A 20,341-nucleotide genomic window follows, 5' to 3' on the forward strand; every position below is an offset into this window, starting at 1 on the left:
AGTCACAAACACAAACGGGGAGGTACGAATGCACCTCCAAAGCGGGGTCATAGCAGCTTGCGTTTCCCCAATCTCTCCCAGTGAACCCTGAACATCTACAACTGAGCCAGCCGGGTAGCGGCGGCCTCCGGTAGATGTTAGCGTTGCAGCGCACCCCTGGCACTGGTGCATTCCGCCTGCGACAGGTGCAGCTCTCCCCCGAATCTGGACCACCCGACCACACGGGGCCCTGCACCTTAGACTCCTCAGTTGGGGAAAAGTGGACCCGACGAGCTCCATGGGGCGGTGGAATTCAACATCACTTCGTTACGCACCACGGAGGCTCTGACTACATTCCTTCTTACAACCTTTCTCCTTCTGGCCCTCGATACTGCTTCAACCTTCTTCCTCATACACAACTTGTAAAGCTTCACTTCGTCATTGGGAGTCGCGTAATCTCATAGATTTGATACCAGACAGGAAGATAGCGACACGAATCGGGTACCCCTCCAAGAGCCGTTACCCCTCCCCACCCCGCCATCTTCAACCTCACTCTCACTCAACCTTGACCTCGATTCGGAAGGTAGCCCATCATGACGACAAGATACAGAGTAGAGTGTAAGCAAACCAAAATGCCAACTCTCCATTGAGATAACCTCACCAACTAACGCTTGTACAGATGCTCTCAAGACCCACAGACGAGACCAGTTCATAGGTACGGCAGCATCCGCCAGGCTCATCGAGTCTCATGACAAGTGTCTAGAGACTCACCTCGAAGCTGCGCCACAACGGCTCTCTTACTCAAGTGACAGCTGGAGGAGAGAAGATCGTCAAGAATCTAGCCAGCAGCGAAGTCGCTGTCCCATTGTCTCCCCAGCTTATCATCGTCAGCCACCTTGAGATCACCGCAATGTCCAAAGCCTCACGATCAAGCTGTCTCTTAGCTGGCAACTAGCTAACCCTCACCTCCAGAATGGATTAAAGGTCTCCTGGCAGTCCCCTTTGTCCTCTACTCCCAGCCCACCGGCGTCTTCGACACGAGAGCGACGAGCATAGCCCGCATGGCAGAGGAATCCCACCGCCGCTACGCCGAAATCTTTCGCGACGTCGAGCACATGATAGACGACCACAGTAAGCTTCCTCCAGTTTCATCTCGCTGACTTTAGCTCATTCACTTCTCTCCCCTTTGAATCGATTTGTCAAAATTAACACACCCACAGTAACCCGTCAAGACGAAGACCTCCCCTCAAAACTGAAAATGCTCGTCCCCTCAGCAGGGCCCTTCTTCACCCGCCTCCCCCTCGAAGCAGCCTTCACCCTCATGGACGCAAAACGCCTCATCTCCTCCCGCCGCTACGTCTCCCCCTCCTTCAACGACGTCCGCCTCATCCTCAACGCCGCCCAAATCCTCGCCGTCACCAGTCCCAGCCCCAGTCCAAACCCATCCACCGCCACCACCGCCACCTCCCTCCAACTCGCAACCTTTGACGGAGACGTAACCCTCTACGACGACGGCGAATCCCTCCTTCCCACCTCCCCCCTCATCCCCCGCCTCCTCTCCCTCCTTCGTCGCGACATCAAAATCGGCATCGTCACAGCAGCAGGCTACACAACAGCAGACCGCTACTACGACCGCCTCCACGGCCTCCTCGACGCCATCGCCGCCGCGCCCGACCTATCCCCGATCCAAAAGGCCTCCATCGTCATCATGGGCGGCGAAGCAAACTACCTCTTCGAATACGACCCGTCCTCCCCGCACCTCCTGGCCCCCGTCCCGCAGGAGCAGTGGCTCACGCCCGAGATGGCATCCTGGTCCGACGCCGACATCTCCGCGCTCCTCGACGTCGCCGAGGGCGCCCTGCTCGAGTGCATCCGCACCCTCAACCTCCCCGCCACCCTCCTCCGCAAAGACCGCGCCGTCGGCATCGTCGCAACCGACCCGGCCGTCCGCATCCCGCGCGAGTCCCTCGAGGAAACCGTCCTCGTCGTCCAGAAAATCCTCGAGCTCTCCGCGCTGGGATCACCCGCCCAAGCAGCCGGCCACAGCACAATCGCGCCCTCTGCCCCTGCCTCTTCCACTGAACCGACTGCCGTCCGCCGCCGCGTCCCCTTCTGCGCCTTCAACGGCGGCCGCGACGTCTTCGTCGACATTGGCGACAAGTCGTGGGGCGTGACCGTCTGCCAGCGCTGGTTCGCCGCCAAGGCGGGACACCCAGAGACCCCCATCGCCGGCGAGAAGACGCTGCACATTGGCGACCAGTTCCTCAGCGCCGGCAGCAACGACTTCAAAGCCCGGAGCGTGGGTACCACTGCGTGGATCGCGAGTCCCGGGGAGACGGGCGAGCTTTTGGATGATTTGATCGCAAGGATTTGAAGTCAAAAAGAGCGAGACACGGAAAAAAAGAAGAAAGAGAGAGAGAGAGAGAGAGAGAGAGAGAGAGAGAGGGCAATAGAGGGGGCATGGTAATGATTTACCTCGGACAACGTTCTCCTCCCTCCCTTCTCTGGCTGCGTGACACCAGCCACCGATAACCCGACCCCCCACGAGACCTTGAGGCCATGCAAACGACGTCGAAAGAATAGCTTTGTCAGTCTCGAAGTAGTATTCGTCAAGGACAGGGAAAGGGCTCGAAGGGAGAGAGGACACGGGGCTGTCGATGTAGAAGACGACCAGACGGGTTTCAGTAGCAGGTTCATCAGCAAGGCTTAACTCCGAAAGGGGAATTGCTGACCTGCAGCTATAGAGAACGGGGAAAGGGGAAGGGATAAGAGGGGGGGAACATGCATATTATGAGCTATATCAACATCAATTTTAATACCATTATTTTGACATTCAAGATTGAATCAGTTGGCTTCTTACACACGAACTCACTCCCTGTGACGATTTGATCACACGAGCTTGCAATCACAGGCATGAGAATGTGAACAATGTATGCGTTGACAAACAACGGTCAATGACCGTGGTAGCAATGTTTATTCTTGTCCGGCTATGCCTATACATCGCTTCTTGCAACCAACCTCCAGACATCACGCACCGGCCGTCTATCTAGTTGTTGCATTGCCAATGTGCTGATGGATCAGCCTAGGAACAAAGTTCCATATGCCTCCCTTCCACGACGTCTGTCGCGTCGATTCGTCCTTGCTGCCACTTCCTCCCCTACCTAGGCGTCTGCGCCTCCATTGACACCGTATCCATTGAAAAAAAAAAAACCAAGCCAATTCGTGAGAAGGAATTCCAATCCTCCGGGGGGTATTGTGCATTTTTGTGTAAACACCGTGAAATCCGTGCCATGAGAAAAATCGAGTGATGCTGCTCCGTGGAGCACTGAGGGAACCCTTCCAGTCATCCTGTCTATCGCCGGGGAATTGAAAAGCAAGCCGCCCACCGTGTGGGAATATACATAGGAAAAGAGGTGAAAGGGGCTGGTCTATTGTGAAAAGCCAAAGCCAAGTGAGTGTAGAAGGTCCACAACTTTGTACAGAGAGGCGGATCGTATGTGCTGAATGGGATCGGAAATTATGAAAAGTCTATGCGCGGGTTTCGGCTGTAGTGATGAGGAGAACTGGCTCCTGCGAAAAAGAGCAGTGTTGACTTGGTTCTGCGACGTTTAGAACATAGCGCCCAACGGAGCTCCAAAGTTGGTGCTCTGCTTGAGCTTGAGGGGAATGTCAATTTCCTCGAGCTTGCTCTGCGACTCGGAGACGTCGTCTCTATCCGAGGAAGAAGCTCTGTCGCTGGTCGAACCCTTGTCGCTGGCGGCATCTGTGTCCGCCTTCGCTACGTAGAGATTCTCTTTCGCCTCCAAAGGCTCTCCGACGAGTTCCGGAGTTGGCGCCTTCATGCAAGTGGGAACGGCGTCGGCGCCGCTGCTCACGTCTTCAAGTTTTTCGGACAAACGCTTGAAGAAGATTTCGTCATGAGCAGGGATGTTGCGAACCATCAAGGGGCCCTTCAGGGCAACGTCGTCTGCCGCCTCCAACGTGGGGAGGGGCTCATCGGTACCGCGATAAGCGTCATCCTGAAGATCGGATGAGTCTGCTCTAGCCCTGACATCATACAGCGTTGCCGGGTTCGAGCTCATGTCTGTCGGTGCCAAAGTCGGTGTAGAGCCTCCACTACCATCAGCGACTGTCGCAACTTCTGTGCCAGGAGCTGTTCCCAGAACGGAGAGGGAATGGCTGGGCGTGTGGCCAGCGTGCATGACGAGTCTAGCAGGCTCGGGAGCGGCGAGCACCTCGAGGGTGTGTTCCTGAGTAGGGCTTCGCCTAGACTTGCCAGACTCTCCAGGCGGAGAGACGGCTCTGGAAGAGTTCTTTGAGTTTTCCGGGGGAGTCATGCCGGAGTCGATGAATGTGCTCTTTTGAATGGCGGGTGCCTTGAGGGGGACGCCCTCAAGCTGAGGGTTGATAATTTGAATGTCGACAATGGGGACAGGCTCCTCGTCCTTGGGAGAGCCGAGGAAGTCGACGGGATCTGCGGTAGTGGGCTGCATGTTGGGGTTGAGTGGGATGAATGGCGAAGACTCTGGTTGCCTGGAAGGAGAAATCCGGGAACTACCAGGACTAATAAAGTGAGATCGGATCTGGGCTGGCGAGACGGAGGCTGAGGAAGAGCCATTAGTCGGCCTCCGCTGTGCAGTGCCGTTCGAGAGGCCGAACCGCGCGTCATTGGGTTGCGAGGAGAATCCTGGGAAAGAAAGTTCAGTGGAGCCGTCGGCCCCACCTCGCGTTCCTGTTCCTGGAATTGCAACAGTGACGCCGGCGACTTTGCCCGCCTTCTCTAGCTCGGCTCTTTGCAACGCACCTTGCAGCCGAATCTTGTCATTGTCGATCGCTGCAACTTGCTCTTTGAGGCGGCGGATCTGCTCCGTCAGGTCGTTCTTTTCGGCTTCCCATGCAAGACGTTCGTCTTCCATAATCATCCGCTCCTCCTTGTACACTTCCTCGACACGTTCGCGGTTGGCTTCCATGTACTTGCGCTCGGCTTCCCAGGCCTCCCGAATCCGCGCATTCTGCTGAGCGAGGCGTCTAATTATCTGTGCTGACGGAGGAGCCGAGGCTGCATCGGCAGATACTGATCGTGGGTGAGGCATTCCGTTTGGGGAGACTCTGGCCGTCGACGAAAACGCAGAGGGGTTGTGGCCGTTCAATTGTTCGAAATGACTCGGCGAGACGACCCGTGGTACTTGGTCGTTCGAAATCGTCTCTCTGTAGCCGTTTGTGCCGTTGACGCCGTTGGGGTGTAAATGGGGTGAAAGAAGGCTTTGCGTTTGCGGCGGATAGCGCACAGCGCCGGATGATTGGGGAGAGTAAATGGAGTTGCCCGTGGCGCTCGTCGTCGTCGTCGTCGATCTATTGTCGAAATAACAGGAGCTCGCCATTCGATTGAGTGACAGCGGAGAGATGACGGCAGAGGGCGGCATATTGGGATCGTGGTCGGTAAAGGCCGATGGCAGAAAAGAGTCGGAGGCGAACATGATTAAGACTCTTGAGAAAGAAGGAGGCAGCTGGGGTTTGAGACCCAGTCAAGGAGCATCGACACCGGTGGTGGGATGGATGTCTTGGGGGGGCTTGCCGGCAGGGAGTGAGCGATGCGCAGTTGCAGCGTGCGTGCAGGAGGGATGACGCAAAAGCTGTTGGATGGCTTATTAGCGCAATTGCTCTCTCTCAGGGCGAGCGCCTCTTTGTGCCTTGGTCTTGGGGATACCTCGGTCGTGGGAACTTCTTGGGGTATGGTAAATTCCACAGCGAGGTATGCCAAAGAGTGAAGCCGAATTGGAATTTACCTAGCAATCGATTCGTCGGAAATCCGCCCTGGGGAGAATGTCGAAATGTAAAGATTCGCGCAAAGGTTGTGGTCTGGTAATTTGGTTTGGTGGCGTAGAGTCGTCCGTTCCTTGGGTGAATCAGGTATGCTCCACTGGTGCGGATGTTGTATTCGTAGGTGAGTGTGCAGTTGTGTATGTGTGTTTACTTGTACGGTACCGGTTCAATAGCGTCCAGCTCTGTGTCGAGGGAGAGACGAGACTTGGTGGTGAGTCGAAGTCGCGATCCAGGTCACGGCATGACTAGCCCGACGCATGAAAGTTGTTTCCTTGTTGGGAGCTTTTTGAGTCGCGAGGGAGAGGATAGAAGACGGAGAACGGGAGAAATGACGGCGGCGATGGGGTGGTTATTGTAAAATGGGATGAGTCGTCTCCTATGGATGTGTGGACTTCGTACCTCAGGTGCACCACTGCGGAGAGGCAGACCTAACGGAGACGCAGTGAGGACGGGGAGCAAGAGGTGACCAGGGCGACGAAAAAGGGAACCTTGGGGCAAGCGCTACAAGGTGAGGTACTTGATGGTCAGCCGGACAGATGTGAATTTCGGAGGTAGTCTAGTAACGGGTGGGCAAGGTACCCATACCAACCAGTGACCGATTTCAGAGCGGGTTTTTGGGTGGATGTGCCGGTGAGGTGAGAGTAATCGGTACCTTACCGCACCGTATTGCGGGTACAAATACTGAGGTGCGGTCTGTGACTCTGTTGTACCTAATTATTACGGTGAGGTATCCGTAGGGAACCTAAGGTGCTTTTGGTACAGAGGTTGGGCTGGACTGCCTGCCTTGGGTACTACCGAGTACGTAGTTGTAGGTGAGAGGTGCGCAAGTGTGGAACTGTGGATTTTGGCGACTGGGGGCAGCAGGGTAATAATGGGGAAATTCAGCAATTCAATTGCTTCGGTAGGGCGGCGCCAGCGGTAACTCCCATGCTCGATCCGCCTTTTATTCTCTCCGTCTCCAATGTCTGTCGCTCTCGTGACACGCGATCAGCCGGGGGAGAAGGGGTTGTCGGGTGTCTGTGTGCGTGTGTGTGGGTATTCGCACGAAGAAGCGTGGAAGCATAGGCGGGCAGCAAGCAGATCAAGGGCCCGGGTTGGTTTGGGGGCGGAAGAAGAGGAGAAAGCAGATGGGAATGGACGAGTTCGGACTGCGTCTGGCGTTCCCTCGAGCCTTCGGATGCTTGTTCTTGAGTGGCTGTCCGTCCTTGAGCTTGAAGAATACCAATGAAAGATCTCCCTGAGTGAGAGTCGCGAGGGAGGCGGGATGTGCAGCCGTCGCCAAACGGAAGTGATTGCCTCGAAGCCGAATGCCCCTGTTCCTGCAACCTGCGCCTGTTCCTTTTCAGCTGGACCCTGAAGCCTCAAGAGACCCGATGCGGGATAGAGAGAGAGAGCTGTGGTGCTGAATTTGTCCGTCGGCACAGCAGGCGAGATTTGACAGCTCAGAGTACAGGAGGACGAATGACCATCTGACAGGGGAACGGGACAGCAAAGGGACGGGATGCAGGCAAAGTTGGGGGAAAGCGCGCCAACGCGGAGGAAAGGGTCGTGCTTAATTGGTGGCAATAATCCCCCTTGGTCTTCTTGGTCTCCTAAGGTATCCGTAGACCGTAGGACTTTTGGCGGTGGGGGAAGAGATGGACTTGGACCAAGAAATGTTCTAGGCCAGCTCTAGACGAGAAGAAGGATGGTGAAGACACAATTTCGGGTTGTCGGTTCGGTAAAGCGGGAATTGGAGAGTTGAGGGGAAGATGGAGTAACCGCGGAAGGTTGGTGTATCCGTAAGCAACCGTCGTGAAGCACGCGGGAAAAGAAGGCGGGAAGGGAAGCCCAAGGCAACAAAGAGAATGGCCCAGAACAAGAGAGGGAATCACATGGCCGTCAAAGGCAGAGAAACAATGCAAGATGCAGGACTCTAGACTCTCTACCTTTCTGACTCTGGAGGTACTATCCTTGATTCAAAGTTCAGGCCGACGCTTGAAAGGAAAGGGCAGAAGGGGATCAGGCTAAACGGGATAACCCGAGCAATAGCACTTTGGTATTCTAGGTACGGATATTCGCAATGGAACCTCATTTGATCCCTTGGAGGCTCGGACGTGTTAGCCTTTTTCTTTCCCTTACATGAGCTCCGATGGGAATTGCGGCATTGCACACTCCTGATGGCCATGTTCCCTACCTTTACTGTGTACACGTGTGCCGAGTCGGGTAGCACCTTGCCCATCTCAGGGTCCTCCACACCCATTTCTCACCAGCCCCCTCCCCTGCACTTTCCAAGATGTCCAAGGGCAGCCCGTACCTGCCTTACTTTACCTTTACAACTCGGAAAGTATCTTTTGAGCTCTCAACTTGCCTGTGGAAGGGACGGTGGATGAGGAAAGACGACAGAAGTGTGTGCCTCAGGATTCGCAAACAAGCAAGGTACCGCCTGCCTGCTCTGCCAAACATCCCAAGCTCGTTTCATCTTTTGCATCTCAGTCGCTCAAACGGTACAAGTCACTCCCATGAGTAGGGCTGTCCACATGTATCCGTTTTCACCAATTCTACCAATAGTTGTCTTACATGCTGTCTGAAATTCTCGGTCGAATACCACAAAGGGAATATACAACCAAAAGATAAGGATTCTTGGATTACATGGCCTTGAGCTATTTGTCTCTGAAGCGCATCATCTACAGTCAATAGCCACCAGATCGTGGCGCGCTGAGCACAAGACGGTCGTCTAGAGCACCGCTCAGATACCAATATCCCGGGACACCTCACCACACCACACCACACCATAGACTCAAGTACACGTTGCTGGTGCTGTCGTCCCAAACCCAGCTCAGCACAGGATGCAGGGGGAGCTTTTCCAGGGCGCAGCATTGGATCGAGCTGTGGTTTGGGTTCCAATCGGAGAGGGACGGCTTCGGGCCGCGAGGTTTGACTGATGATTCGACTGACTCTTGGTCTCTTCTTCGCCCTCCTTTCAACGCCCCAGACCATGTCCACGTTGCGCCGGAGCTATGCTTCAGATTGAGGTACGGAGTACAAAGAACCCAAAAGCCAAAGAGGATGATGGAAACGGGCGCATCAACGCCGTTTCTGCTCTCTCTGTCTCTCTCTCCCCTCTCTTCTTGACTCTCCCCTTTTTTTTGACACGTGAAAGGGGACCGGCGAGCGTTTGTCTGCTTTGTGTCCTTCCCTTGATACCCGTGCCACTCAATGCACCGTCAATTATCTGCTCGCAGTACGTACCTTTTGGTCTTCCATTGGAGACTGACATTGTTAGCTCGAAACGACTGAACGGGAGCTGCCCTGATCTGCGTCTACCTGAATAGTTTGGCAGCATGTGGTCGCAGTCCGGTTCAGCTCGGGCGTATGTACCTGCTTCATTGTCCGGCAGCACTTCGACACCCATTGAGGCAGCAGAGATACATACGGCGAAACCAGATTGAGGAAGGAGGTACGTATACGGAGGTCCTGACCTATGAGATGTCTGCCCTGCCTGACGGACCATTGTGCCAGGGACGCGGAACCGTTCCTGATGCTCCTACCGTCGCTCTCTGCCCTCAAGAGCTAGATGATCGAGGTACGTACCTATCCGTACCTGGCTGTTCCCTCGAGACGTCTGTCCGGGGCGATAAGATGCCGACCCGTCTTTCTGGTTTGCAATTATTGGATCGCTTCCTATTGGATCGGCCTTATTCGACTCGCCCGCTGAGGGGGTGAGGGGCGGAGGGTCGTGCCTGTCCATCATCGAAAGTGGTGTACTCCGTACGCAGTAATGTTCCAAGTTCCAATAGTGAACAGAAGACCGTCTAACTGTCATCTTCACAGGCACACAGGTGAACTCTCTCTTCATCGGGAAACAGCTTGATCATTCCTCGTCATCGTATCTTGGCAAAGGACTGCCAGGACGCGTATCTCTCCGTCACCTCTGCCGTTAAGAACAAACATCTTGCAGAAAAAATCTTGGCCACAAGCACAACTCGTCTACAATCTGTTCAAGGACGAACATTGACCCTCTCGCCCTTTTCTTCGATAACAAGGTACTTAGACCCTCTCGCCCTGTGCTGACTCCAGCTTCCCAGCTCTTCCAGGGCTAATCCCAACATGGTCCTGGCTAGACAATTCTTAGGGATCCAGAAACTCACTAATCCCATACCGACGCTACGGGCCATCTTCTCCGTCTACCCGGCCTTGCCTGGCCGCGACAAAGGGGACGGGAGCCACGCACGCAGCACTGGGCGACACCCTCAGTTTCACTCAGAGCCCCGGGGTCCAGGCTGGTCAAAATTGCTCGCCCAAGGGCAAGATGGCACAGTCCGATTCCCAGACAATGCGCTCTCCCTCTCTCCTATACGCGAGATGCGAGAAAGTAACGGGCGGACCGATCCCTGACAGGGACGGTCGAGACGAGAAACTGCAGCTCGTGGCACATGGAGCCTGGGGTTGCTGAGTTGGCAATGCAGTTGCGACTTGCGAGAGCTTTACAGTAACAACATAGCGGAGACTGATAGCAACAACGGTGACACGCAGTCGATGCAAGCAGCAAGTGGAAACCTGAGGGCGTATTCTGCTTGCGGTTTCTGCTCAGATTTCGTACCATGACTCACAAACGCCAGTAAACGACTTGCCACACATTGCAAAAACACTCTGAGATCTCGCGGGCCTTAACATGGTGTTGCACTCGAAGCCGGATCGCTTGCTCGAGACTTGCGACGAAACGGACGGCAGCGGGAACGGGAACGGGAGCGGGAACGGCATCTCTGCCGCCTAATCCACGCCCTACATCGATCTCTACCGTGTGTGATGGTCCGTCGACGGATCACCCCAACAGTAACCCGTCTACGGGTACCACCTCACGTTTCGTTCCAGAAAATCTGAAAGAATCCCACAGCCCACACACTGCGGCGGACCGCGGAGGGTGACTGCAGGTCCCAATAATATCGGTGACACCCAACTGCCACGTTGGCCAGTCTTCGCTCTTGTGCCTGAATTATCAGCCCTCCCATCGCCCGTCAACGCCGCCGGATCTGGATTGGACTGCAGAAACCACATGGTTTGCTGGCGCTGTCAGCTGTCACCCGCGCCTCTTGGCCAGTTGGGCTTGACTATTGAGGCCCTGAGACGATTGGGGGCGGTGTAAGCCCTTTGACGAGCGAGAGCTTATTCTCGGTCAGGTTCCAGTCCAGGACCACACCGCTGACGGGCCAATCGATGCGTTTGTCGGAACATTTTCCCTCGCTCAATCGATCGGGCCTTTTCCGAACTGCTCGATCCACCATCTTCATGCCCACCTCGACTACTGATACAGAAGGCAGCGAACCAGCCACGCCAGCTTAACAATTTTCCGTTGTAGAGGCTCTGGTCAAGTTGTTCTGCGGTGTACCCGTTCTTGTTGAAGAAAAGGGTGGAAGCCTCCGGTTTCAAGCATCAATCTAATTCTAGCGCGGTCTCCTAGCTGCGAGACGCCGCAATCGTCCCACGCCCCTTCACCCTCGTTGCTATTTTTTGCCTTGAGGCTGAGTTTTCACGATAACGGTACGGGGTACTTTGCTTGATCAAAATCCGTTACTGGTCACTGGCCGACTAGCGACTAGCTGACTTACCTCGAGTGGGCATGACCCAACCTGCCAACCCTTCGAGCCTTTATTTGGTGACTTGGTCCCAATCACCAGCCACGCCTAGGGCGAATGATTCAAGAATAAGTGGCGCGGGGGCAACATAAATAATCACCGCCAGAGAAGGATTCTCACCCGCGGACCGCAAGAGAGTGACCAGAGCTGTGGGCCAGCATGTCATCACAGTTGCCTCACTGACGGCATTCCTGACTCGTTAAGTCCGATGGCTTCCGCTCTTCGTAACGGGACGCCTCCGGGCTTTCACCCCCGAATTCTGGACCCCGAACCGTCGCCGGCCCTTATCTCTCTGTCTCTGCTCCGGAACGCAGGCGGTAGGACGCCTCGGCAACCACGGCAGTCTGTCGGCCCTATTTTCCTCAATCCGGTGGCATCTCGGGTCCCACTATTGCCTTGTCAGAGACTCATCTGATGGAAGAGGATCTGCGAAATGTGGTCCCCTTCTAGAGCCCACCTAGAACATTTTCTGCGACGCCGTCTTGCTCTGGCGTGTGTGGCTCTCAGGAGTTCAGACAATTGCTGTCGAACCCACTCCCTGTACTGCTCGCGTCATACTCGGTGAGTCTGCTTTAGACAGAAACTTTTGGACTGCAGATGCGTCTTAGCCCTGGCTTATCAAGCCCTGCTCGTCCCTGTTGAGGAGCTTCCTCTATTTAGTCGCTCGGCGGAAATGTCATTCGTCAGCCGAGCCGCAAGTGTGGCGCTGGCATCGCTTTTTTTCAGAATACCGCCGTTAACTGCCCGGTTGACGTCAACAATGCCTGCCGAGAGAGAGAAAACCGCGAGCGATATTCCTTTCTGTTCGTGGATATCTGGCTAGATGTCATTTCTCCCACCCTCGAAGGCTACTTTGCCATCCCAACCTCGAAGGTTTTCGGGTGGGATTCTCAGAGATGCCCGTCGGATATCGTGACCCATGGCATTGCATATCATACGGCACTAACGCAGGGCCAAACGACTGGCCGGACAACTTCGCCCATGCACAGATTTTTGGCGCTGCTGCCCGAATCGCAACGGCCTTCACTGACCAAAGAAATGAGCTTGGTAGGGTAGAACGGGCGCGTGAGGGGAGAAAAGTCGACCGACCGGTTCTCTGCTTCACCGACTTATCTCAAAATCCTAGCCCCTCTAACCAACCTCCTACCCAAGACTCTCCAGCAGGGCCTGCTGTTCCAGGCCTGCATTGTGAAAGCCCCGCTTTACCGGCGCCAGCACACTTGTTGTTTGACCGTCTTGTCGACCAGCTCTTATGCCGTAGAGGCTCTAGTTCATAAGCCTGAATTCACACACTTCTCGTGACTCTTTGACGGTTTTGGAAAGTGACAGTTCGTTCGGGCAGCAATGTTGACTGGTCGATTTAGAACTTTAAGGCTTTGCTGTTGAGCCATTTCAAGAGGAAGGCGGTGAGTCGTTACGTGCATGCTGATAGAGGATGAGTTTGAACCGGTGAGGGTGTGTTTACTTTGCTCCTCATCGTGGGATATCCGCTCGCCGCTTGAGGTGTTGATGTTCTCGTGGATTCTACTCGGAGGTGCGATGTTTGTGGTATGGTATTGGCCATTGCTCATAGTCTTGTGATGTGAGAATTGGGAACATGGGTGAACATATCTCGAGTTGTGTGGTATCCTCTGAGCTCGCATTATGGGTTTTCGATGACTCCCTTTCCACGTCGAAGATGGGAGAGCAGATGCCCTTTGTACGAAGTTGTTTACGTGTGTGCTGTTCCTTGGCGATATTTATATGTATAGATACATACTTGATGAAGAATACCACGTACTCCCGTTCACCCTTCTGGTCTTATGTGATTGTCCTATGATGTTGATGTGATTGCGTAAGGATGGGTTCAGGAACGAGCTGGGAGGAGGGAAGCTGCAGGTTCCATGAGTTGAAGGTGACCTTTGTGGTGATGCCTTGTTGGCCTAGGTTGGAAGTCACTGGTCTAACATCGAGTTGGGCTCTATATGGCCATGTCGTCTCGATAATGTCATTGTAGGCCTAGGAGATGGAGTACTGCAGAAGCAGAATGGAAATCTTCGAGCGCTAGATCTTTGGTTGCATGGCGGAGGTGGGATTTCTATGTTTCAGAGACTTGCACACCTCTCGCCGATCTTTTTCGCCGCGCGGCAGCTTCAATGAAACAGACTTTTGATGGTATTGGCTTTATGAGGTTGTTTCTGGACGTGTTCCTCGTGACTATCGGCTCGGTCGTCAATTCTGAGCTTGAATGTTGGCGACGGTTAACAAGGTTGCAGTCTTCCAGTGACGAGGCTAAGCTAGAGAGGAGGTAAATCTTGGTATTGAGGTTCAGTGCGGAGTTTGGGGTCTGAAGAGAGTGTTGACTGGCTCGTCGGGCACAACTGACGCTTATTTCAGCGGTCCTTAGTATGGTGTGGAAAGGATCTCGAATCGTATTCTGAGTTTGCTAGACTTTACCAACGGCGTTGATGAGATCCTCCGATGGAAGTTATGCCCAGACATGTCTTATCTCTGAGCGAGGAAGAGAATACGAGGGTCAATTGCTTTCTTTGTATGTTGTACTTACCGAGACCGCTTCTTTGAGAGGGCTGGTTTTCGGGTCCTTTCGTGTCCCCTGGCGATCTAGGCTTCTAGCGTATAGGTTGAGCTCATTTTCGAGATTCTTTTGAATTGGTGTCAATCCGGGGCAAGCTGACATTGATAGGACTATCCCTCGCTATGATCTAGAGATGAGTCACGGTAGGCTTTAGATCCAGACTCAAAGTGAAGCGACGTGAACGCCCAATAGATACGTCACTTTTCCCGATGAAACATGGGTAGAAAGAGCCCTCACTTGTACACGTCAAAGTTCCTCCCATACTTGAGGAAGTAGCGCCGTGTGCTGGCTGACGACCAGGTGATCTCATGCCTCCGAGTCCCCGAGCAGAGAGGTAGGCGTAGAGAACGCCTTCAATTGAATATAGAAACCCTTGACCGAGACAACGGTCTCAGAGGTGGGATATAAAACTCCTTACGTGATGAGGTCTGTCACGAGGTCTCTTCGATATTGCCAGTCTACCGAGCGCCCATGAATGTTGCTCGTCCGTTGGCCGAGACCTAGGTCTTATAATCTCTCGGCTTCATTCATGACATTAAGAGTCTCATGACAGCGAGTTGATTCTGAATTTCTGCCGTTGCACAACGGGAAGGAGCTCTGTGCCTTCCTCCTTCGTCTATAGCGCTTGATTATCCATCGCCAATATGCCTCTATTTAAGGCACCCAAATCGACCAAGTGACTTGGCCTAGGGCCCAACATGAGTCCAGAAGCTACACTACCCAAGAGAACATTCTGGCTTCCCTAACCTCTCGCTTAGTGATAATGTGTGCTCTTCAGACCTACGGCGGGCATTATATGGTTATCCTCATACCCCCGTTGGTTTTCCTCTCCCCTTAGAGTATTCAATTCGGTACTTGTATAGTACGACGAGAGATAGCTATCGGCAGGCGGTGATCAAAAAGAGTTACGTGAACTCAACTGACTAACGAGGCATGAATCAGAAGAATCGACTTCGTTACTTCATGGTCCACCATGCCGAACAATTGATGAAGCAGGTCATCAATGAGCGAGCCATTCAACTCATGAAGAAGCCCACCGCAAAGGCAAACACCTTGGTGAGCCACCTTAGCCAACGACCCCAGCACCTAGACGTTTAAATACCCACTTACCAGCCGGCCCCTGAACTTCATAGCAACGACTTCGATCTTCCTGCGCGTATCCCGAGCGCCGTGCCTACTGCCTCTTCTGAGCCCTTATAGCCTCTCGCCTGCATGAATGATGCCATACTGCTTCGTATTAACCACAAAGCAACGAACCGTACGGAGAGTGCTGGTTGAAGTTGAGACCTGCAGCCGGCTCTAGGCTGTTCAAGTACTCTGAAGTGACTTGATTGTACGCACTAATTTCGTTGAAACTCTTGATATATCTAGCAAATTGGTCCGGTTCTGTTGCCGGTCAACTATAGTCTGTCGTTCTTCGAATCAAGCTTTCTTATATGTGGTAACGAATCAAGGCAAGTTGGCGATTCGACCAAAACACTTGTTGAAGTCATGTCAAGAGCTTTGTCTGTCTCTAGGTCGTCTGCCGCGATATGCTCCTTAGACCTAACACCGCTAAAAGTCGATTCGTATTTATCCTAAATGGTAGACAGGCTCGTGAACACAAAATCCAGAACCTTGGGTCGATTTCTTTTAGTCTTCACAGCAAAGTCTCTCTGAATTTAAATACTACTTGAACTCATAGACTGAGCTCTTCGCATTCACTTATCTCCTAGTCAAAATTTCCACCCGAAATCCATCATCAGCCACGCGTCCTAAGTTCAATTCGAGAATCCACACTGTTTCTCTCCCCTTTTCACTGCTGAGAGAGTATTCTTCATGTATTAAACACTGAGGGCAGGGACCTCTGAGCTATTATTTATTGATCCCGAGCTATTTCCCCAAGCTGCCGGGTCAGGGCCCTGGTCATGAAGACCTTCTATCCTTTGAGCTGTCTCGGCGGTTTGCGAGATACACGAGTACCTGAACGCTGAAAGGGACGGTAGGGCAATTAACAAGGAGCTCTGCAACGACCTCGAAGACAATCGAGCGAGCTGCACATGCTGGATATGCTCAGCCCTCGGCGGCTTCTGGACCAGTACAAAAGGCTTCACCAGCTACTTTACGCAACCATGGCCACCGTGATCTTATGCCTATCACGCCGAGCGAAAGCTTGAAGATAATGCCGCGTTTCGATCCGAAACAGCCTGTAAAACACAATGACGGAGGCGCCATATCTGAGGAGACCTGTATGCCCTCGAGTTCCTGTCCTGGGAAAACCATCATGTCGGTATGTGAGGCGATGCCCTCGGGTCAAGTACTTGACGATGACGATACGCTCTTTTGGCGGCTCATTCGGACACCACATTAAGGGCACCAAGTCTCGGCCAGCGGCAGATTCAGAAGTATCAACGCATTGAAGGGCTCCGATTGTTGCAGATCAAAGTCAGGGGTGACGCGGGAAGGCAGGAAACCATGTCGAAGCCGGTCGTGGAGCAGAAGTCAAATCGTTTCTCTCCAGGCAATTGTACCGCACGCCTATACTAATCGACTAATGTGGACATACCTCGGGGAACATCAGTACTGATTGCATGAGAAGATTCACATATGTGAGCGTTTGTTCTTGGAGTTGACCAGGGGACTTCATTGGCAAGACTCGAAAATCTTTGAAATGAGCTAGAGCGTTATCCACTCGTGGTTTATCCTGAGATGTGCTGAATGTTGAGACCCGGTCATGTCAAGTCAGTCTTCAAAGTCTGTTTATTTGAGGTCATCCACTTACACGAGCGACGCATGAAAACCCGTCCCCCCCTTCCCCCTTACGGAAAGCGTAGTCTTCCTTTTATTGTCCGCTGTCTTTGGAAGGAACACAATGTATTCACTGTTATCAAGTTGTTAGGAAGTTTTCCATGTTGTCAGGGGCTTTAAGTTTGAGAGAGTCACGTAAGTCAAGTGTGAGCCGGACTGACGACCGTATCCGTAGGAGGAAGTCGACATGAAGTTGAAGTTTTGTGATCGTTTGGTCAACTCAGGAACATGCGTGGGGAGGAGCATGCTAGATGAGCACTACCATCATGGTTTCAGAACTCACTCAAAGGATCGTGAAAGAGATCAAGTTTCCTACTGTGGGGCTAAGACAGAGCCAGCATTGTGTAGATGTTTGACGAGGTTTGACTAGCACGCTTGGAGTATACGATATGCAGAAGCGGCCTGTCTCAGTTAATTACGCTCCGTGGACGAGTTGTTACTCGGATTGAAAGAGGATCTTACGTATATACAACGACATTGGCTTGTAAGTTCGAACTTGCTGGCTCGTCGTTTGTGAGTCTAGAAGTCTGTGATTTGCTTCAAGCAAGCGGCATGGTATTCTTCTCTTGCTAAGCGTGGGTTCGCCTTGATCGCGTAGGTCGCTATAACCTAGCTTTGATGCCCTTATTGCATGGTTTGCGCTTATTCAGCACTCAAACTTGAGATATCCCGACTTCTCGTCAGGGGCGTTAAGTTTGGGGTGCTAAGCACCTGTACAAAATATGCAGAGGTTTTGAACGGTACAAACCCCCAGCAATTGTAAGCGACAAATTGAAGGGTGAGAAATGCTCCAGATAGTCAAGTGCTTTAACTTGGTCTTCATTTCAAAAGAGGATTGTGTCAAGAAGCTCATCACCATATCCGTTTTGGAGACAAGCCCAATGACTGACTGAGCGCCCGCAGGTAGTGCCATGCTATCGGACCAGAAGCAGATGACAATGGGTGCTCCTTGATACAATTGCCAGGCCTGTCCCATAAGCTTCTGATATACTGGTTTCTCTTTAGTCGGCGATAACTAATTCATCTATCTTCACTTCTCTGCAGACCCGAACCAGTGCTGGGCCATGACTCGGCAGCAGATGATTGTCACGAAGAAAGCGTTAAGCGGCTCTCCACAGGACATTCCAAGATGTTCAACCACATTGGAAGACTGCTCTTGCCTGATGAATTGCCTGCCCGCCTCAACTGAACACCTTGGGCTGGCATGGGCTGCTCTTGCATGTCTTGAAACGCCACACTGATCGATGGGAAAGCACACGCAGCTAGGCACCTGCCATGTTTCCAGTGATGTACTCAGGAGGCGGGAGGGAGAGACATTCTCTCTTGCTGAATTGAACTTGATTTCCTTTTGCGTCACTGGCGATTTGCTCATCACACTTCAGGGCTCACCAGGCTACCGATAGGGCTTACTCCCACCTCGTATTTCGACATGTCCAGAATACCTCCCCAACAACAGGGCATCAGTCATGGGCTATCGGGTTGAACATGCCGAGCAGCAACAACTTGATCCGAAGGTCCGTCACTAGGCAATGAACGGTGTAGAACAAGTAGTCTCGAGTGAGCAAGAAATCCAGCGACTTACACGAATCGAAGGTCGAGCCGGATGTAGTCCCTCCCGAAGCACGGCATATGTGGCAGCATCAACAGAGTAGAGCAGGCATCAAATATGACATCCACAACACCTGCCCAGCACACATCGACCACGGATACCAGCATGCGGCATCGCAGCCATCGCGGAACACAGCATCTAGCACTTATAAGGAAAGAATACCGGTCAAGCTCCGTCATAGGACGGCGCTGGTGCGCCGTTAGCTAGTCGATAGCCGGATGCCCCTTCCCAACTCACCGTCTGCCTTGTCTGACGGCACGACTTGCCCTTGCGGACACCGAAGCCACGGCCAGCACGGCAGGCATACCTAGTGCAGATTGCTCCTCCTGCGGCGGATGTCCTGCCTCATCATGTACGGTCCGCGGAGTACCAGCTCCTGCAAATCCGTTGTATTCCCATCATCCTCCCCATCCCATCGGCCGCCCTACGATATGCCGTCTTCATCACACAACATCCCAACAGCATAAGGTGGCCTGCGTCCAGCTTGTCCCACGCACCAACGCAAGGTCTGTTACCTCAGCCATGCAAGAAACCCCCATTCAGAAAGCCAAAGTACCTGATACACTTAGCAACCGCTCTCACAAATGCTTTATCTTTTCTCCTTCTCCCCACCGCCCACTCTCCTCTGCGATTCGTCCATGCCACGCGTCCCTTGGATCCCACTAACAAGACCAAAGTTACCAAACCAACCGCCGCCATCACGCGCGCCAGATTAGAGAAGAGCTAATGCCGACTGAGACTTAAGCACCGCCCATCAGGTCCAGCTGGGTCACATCTTATACAACCCCCCACCCCCAAAAAGCGAGCGCGAGAAGAAAGACAACGCATTGTCTGACCCAACCAGCAAGAAGCGACGGCGCATCTCGAGTATCCCAGCGCGAAGGAGGAACCCGCATGACAGGCCTCCCTCCTGCTGCCTGCTGCCGACCTACCCGCTTCCACCGCCGTCTTGGCAAATGCTTGACTCAATGTCGGGTTCTTCTCCTGGGACCGCGCAAGGCCTCTATCAGGTCTTCCAGCTCGTCTTTTCCTCCGGCTCATCGGACCCGATTAAGGATGCCCGTTTTCGGACCGACAGAGAGACGGTGTGAAATGCTGTAGCCACCTGCCTGGCGGCCAACTCTCCAAAAGGTGGGCTCCGAATCCAGTCACCGTTACCATCCTCAAATGGGATTCCCAGATGGGGGTCAAACCCCGGTATATCCGTGTTTGCCGTCAGAAGGAAGAACATGAGGAGAGGGGGTACCAGCAGGCTCAGCAAGCCCCGAGGCATAACGACGCCGACTTGGCGCGGCTCACGCTCGCCACAAGAACACCGGAGGAATGACGTCTCCGCGCCGTCGCGGGCATGGTCCTGCACCTGCAAAGCAGCACACAAGTACGCGGAAATGATCCACACACCGCCGCCGCCCGCGCAAACTCCCGGCCATGATGGGCAAGGGGAAATACCCGTTGCCAAGACTGTCATCAGTTTTCGGTCCCGCGTCTCTCGATCTCGCAGTGTGTGACGGTCATGGACTAAAACGGATGTCCTGGGGTAGTTGACCTTTCTAGTTACCCACAACACTACAGCACATGCATTCTTGATTCCCTTTCTTATGCGACGCTATACTAACCTGACCGCTGAGGTGGAATGAAGAAGGAGGATGACGGGGTCACTCGGTGCAGCAGCTAAGAAGCGCCGCTTCATCTCTCGCTGTTCCATCGCCAACTCACGCGCAACACTCGGGAAGGGATGCCCATCGATCGTTGCTGAATCCCATATTTCCCGCATCAGACCGACCCCTTGAAGCGCGTGCATAATCGCGCATGGCCTCTCTTTGCCAGTCGGTTGCGGTCGCGGCCTTCCCAGCGTGGTATTGACGGAAGCCAGCAGCACCACACACATGCTGCTACTGTTGCTACAATATCAACAGCGAAATGAACTCACTATTCAAGACTAGGAATCCGAGG

General features: G+C 53.4%; 4 protein-coding genes across 4 annotated transcripts; 2 read left to right on the forward strand and 2 right to left on the reverse strand.

The window, feature by feature from the left end:
• Window positions 1-572: 572 nt before the first annotated feature.
• Window positions 573-2,353, forward strand: CCOS01_11634 (IMP-specific 5'-nucleotidase; the record flags this gene model as incomplete). The annotated part of the gene is made up of 4 exons (XM_060459787.1): window positions 573-597; window positions 659-694; window positions 952-1,110; window positions 1,200-2,353. The coding sequence occupies 4 exons, from the start codon at window positions 573-575 to the stop codon at window positions 2,351-2,353; spliced, it is 1,374 nt and encodes a 457-aa protein (XP_060309618.1).
• Window positions 2,354-3,587: 1,234 nt separating this feature from the next.
• CCOS01_11635 (uncharacterized protein) lies at window positions 3,588-5,456 on the reverse strand (the record flags this gene model as incomplete). Its single annotated transcript, XM_060459788.1, has 1 exon — window positions 3,588-5,456. The coding sequence occupies one exon, from the start codon at window positions 5,454-5,456 to the stop codon at window positions 3,588-3,590; it is 1,869 nt and encodes a 622-aa protein (XP_060309619.1).
• A 13,267-nt stretch (window positions 5,457-18,723) lies between these two features.
• CCOS01_11636 (uncharacterized protein) lies at window positions 18,724-18,855 on the forward strand (the record flags this gene model as incomplete). Its single annotated transcript, XM_060459789.1, has 1 exon — window positions 18,724-18,855. The coding sequence occupies one exon, from the start codon at window positions 18,724-18,726 to the stop codon at window positions 18,853-18,855; it is 132 nt and encodes a 43-aa protein (XP_060309620.1).
• Window positions 18,856-19,394: 539 nt separating this feature from the next.
• On the reverse strand, window positions 19,395-19,856 carry CCOS01_11637 (uncharacterized protein; the record flags this gene model as incomplete). The annotated part of the gene is made up of 1 exon (XM_060459790.1): window positions 19,395-19,856. One exon carries the CDS (start codon window positions 19,854-19,856, stop codon window positions 19,395-19,397), a length of 462 nt encoding a protein of 153 aa, XP_060309621.1.
• Between the last annotated feature and the right edge of the window lie 485 nt (window positions 19,857-20,341).

This window comes from Colletotrichum costaricense, assembly GCF_030867565.1.
Source record: "Colletotrichum costaricense strain IMI 309622 chromosome Unknown Scaffold_13.1, whole genome shotgun sequence".
NCBI classification, from domain to species: Eukaryota; Fungi; Ascomycota; class Sordariomycetes; order Glomerellales; family Glomerellaceae; genus Colletotrichum; species Colletotrichum costaricense.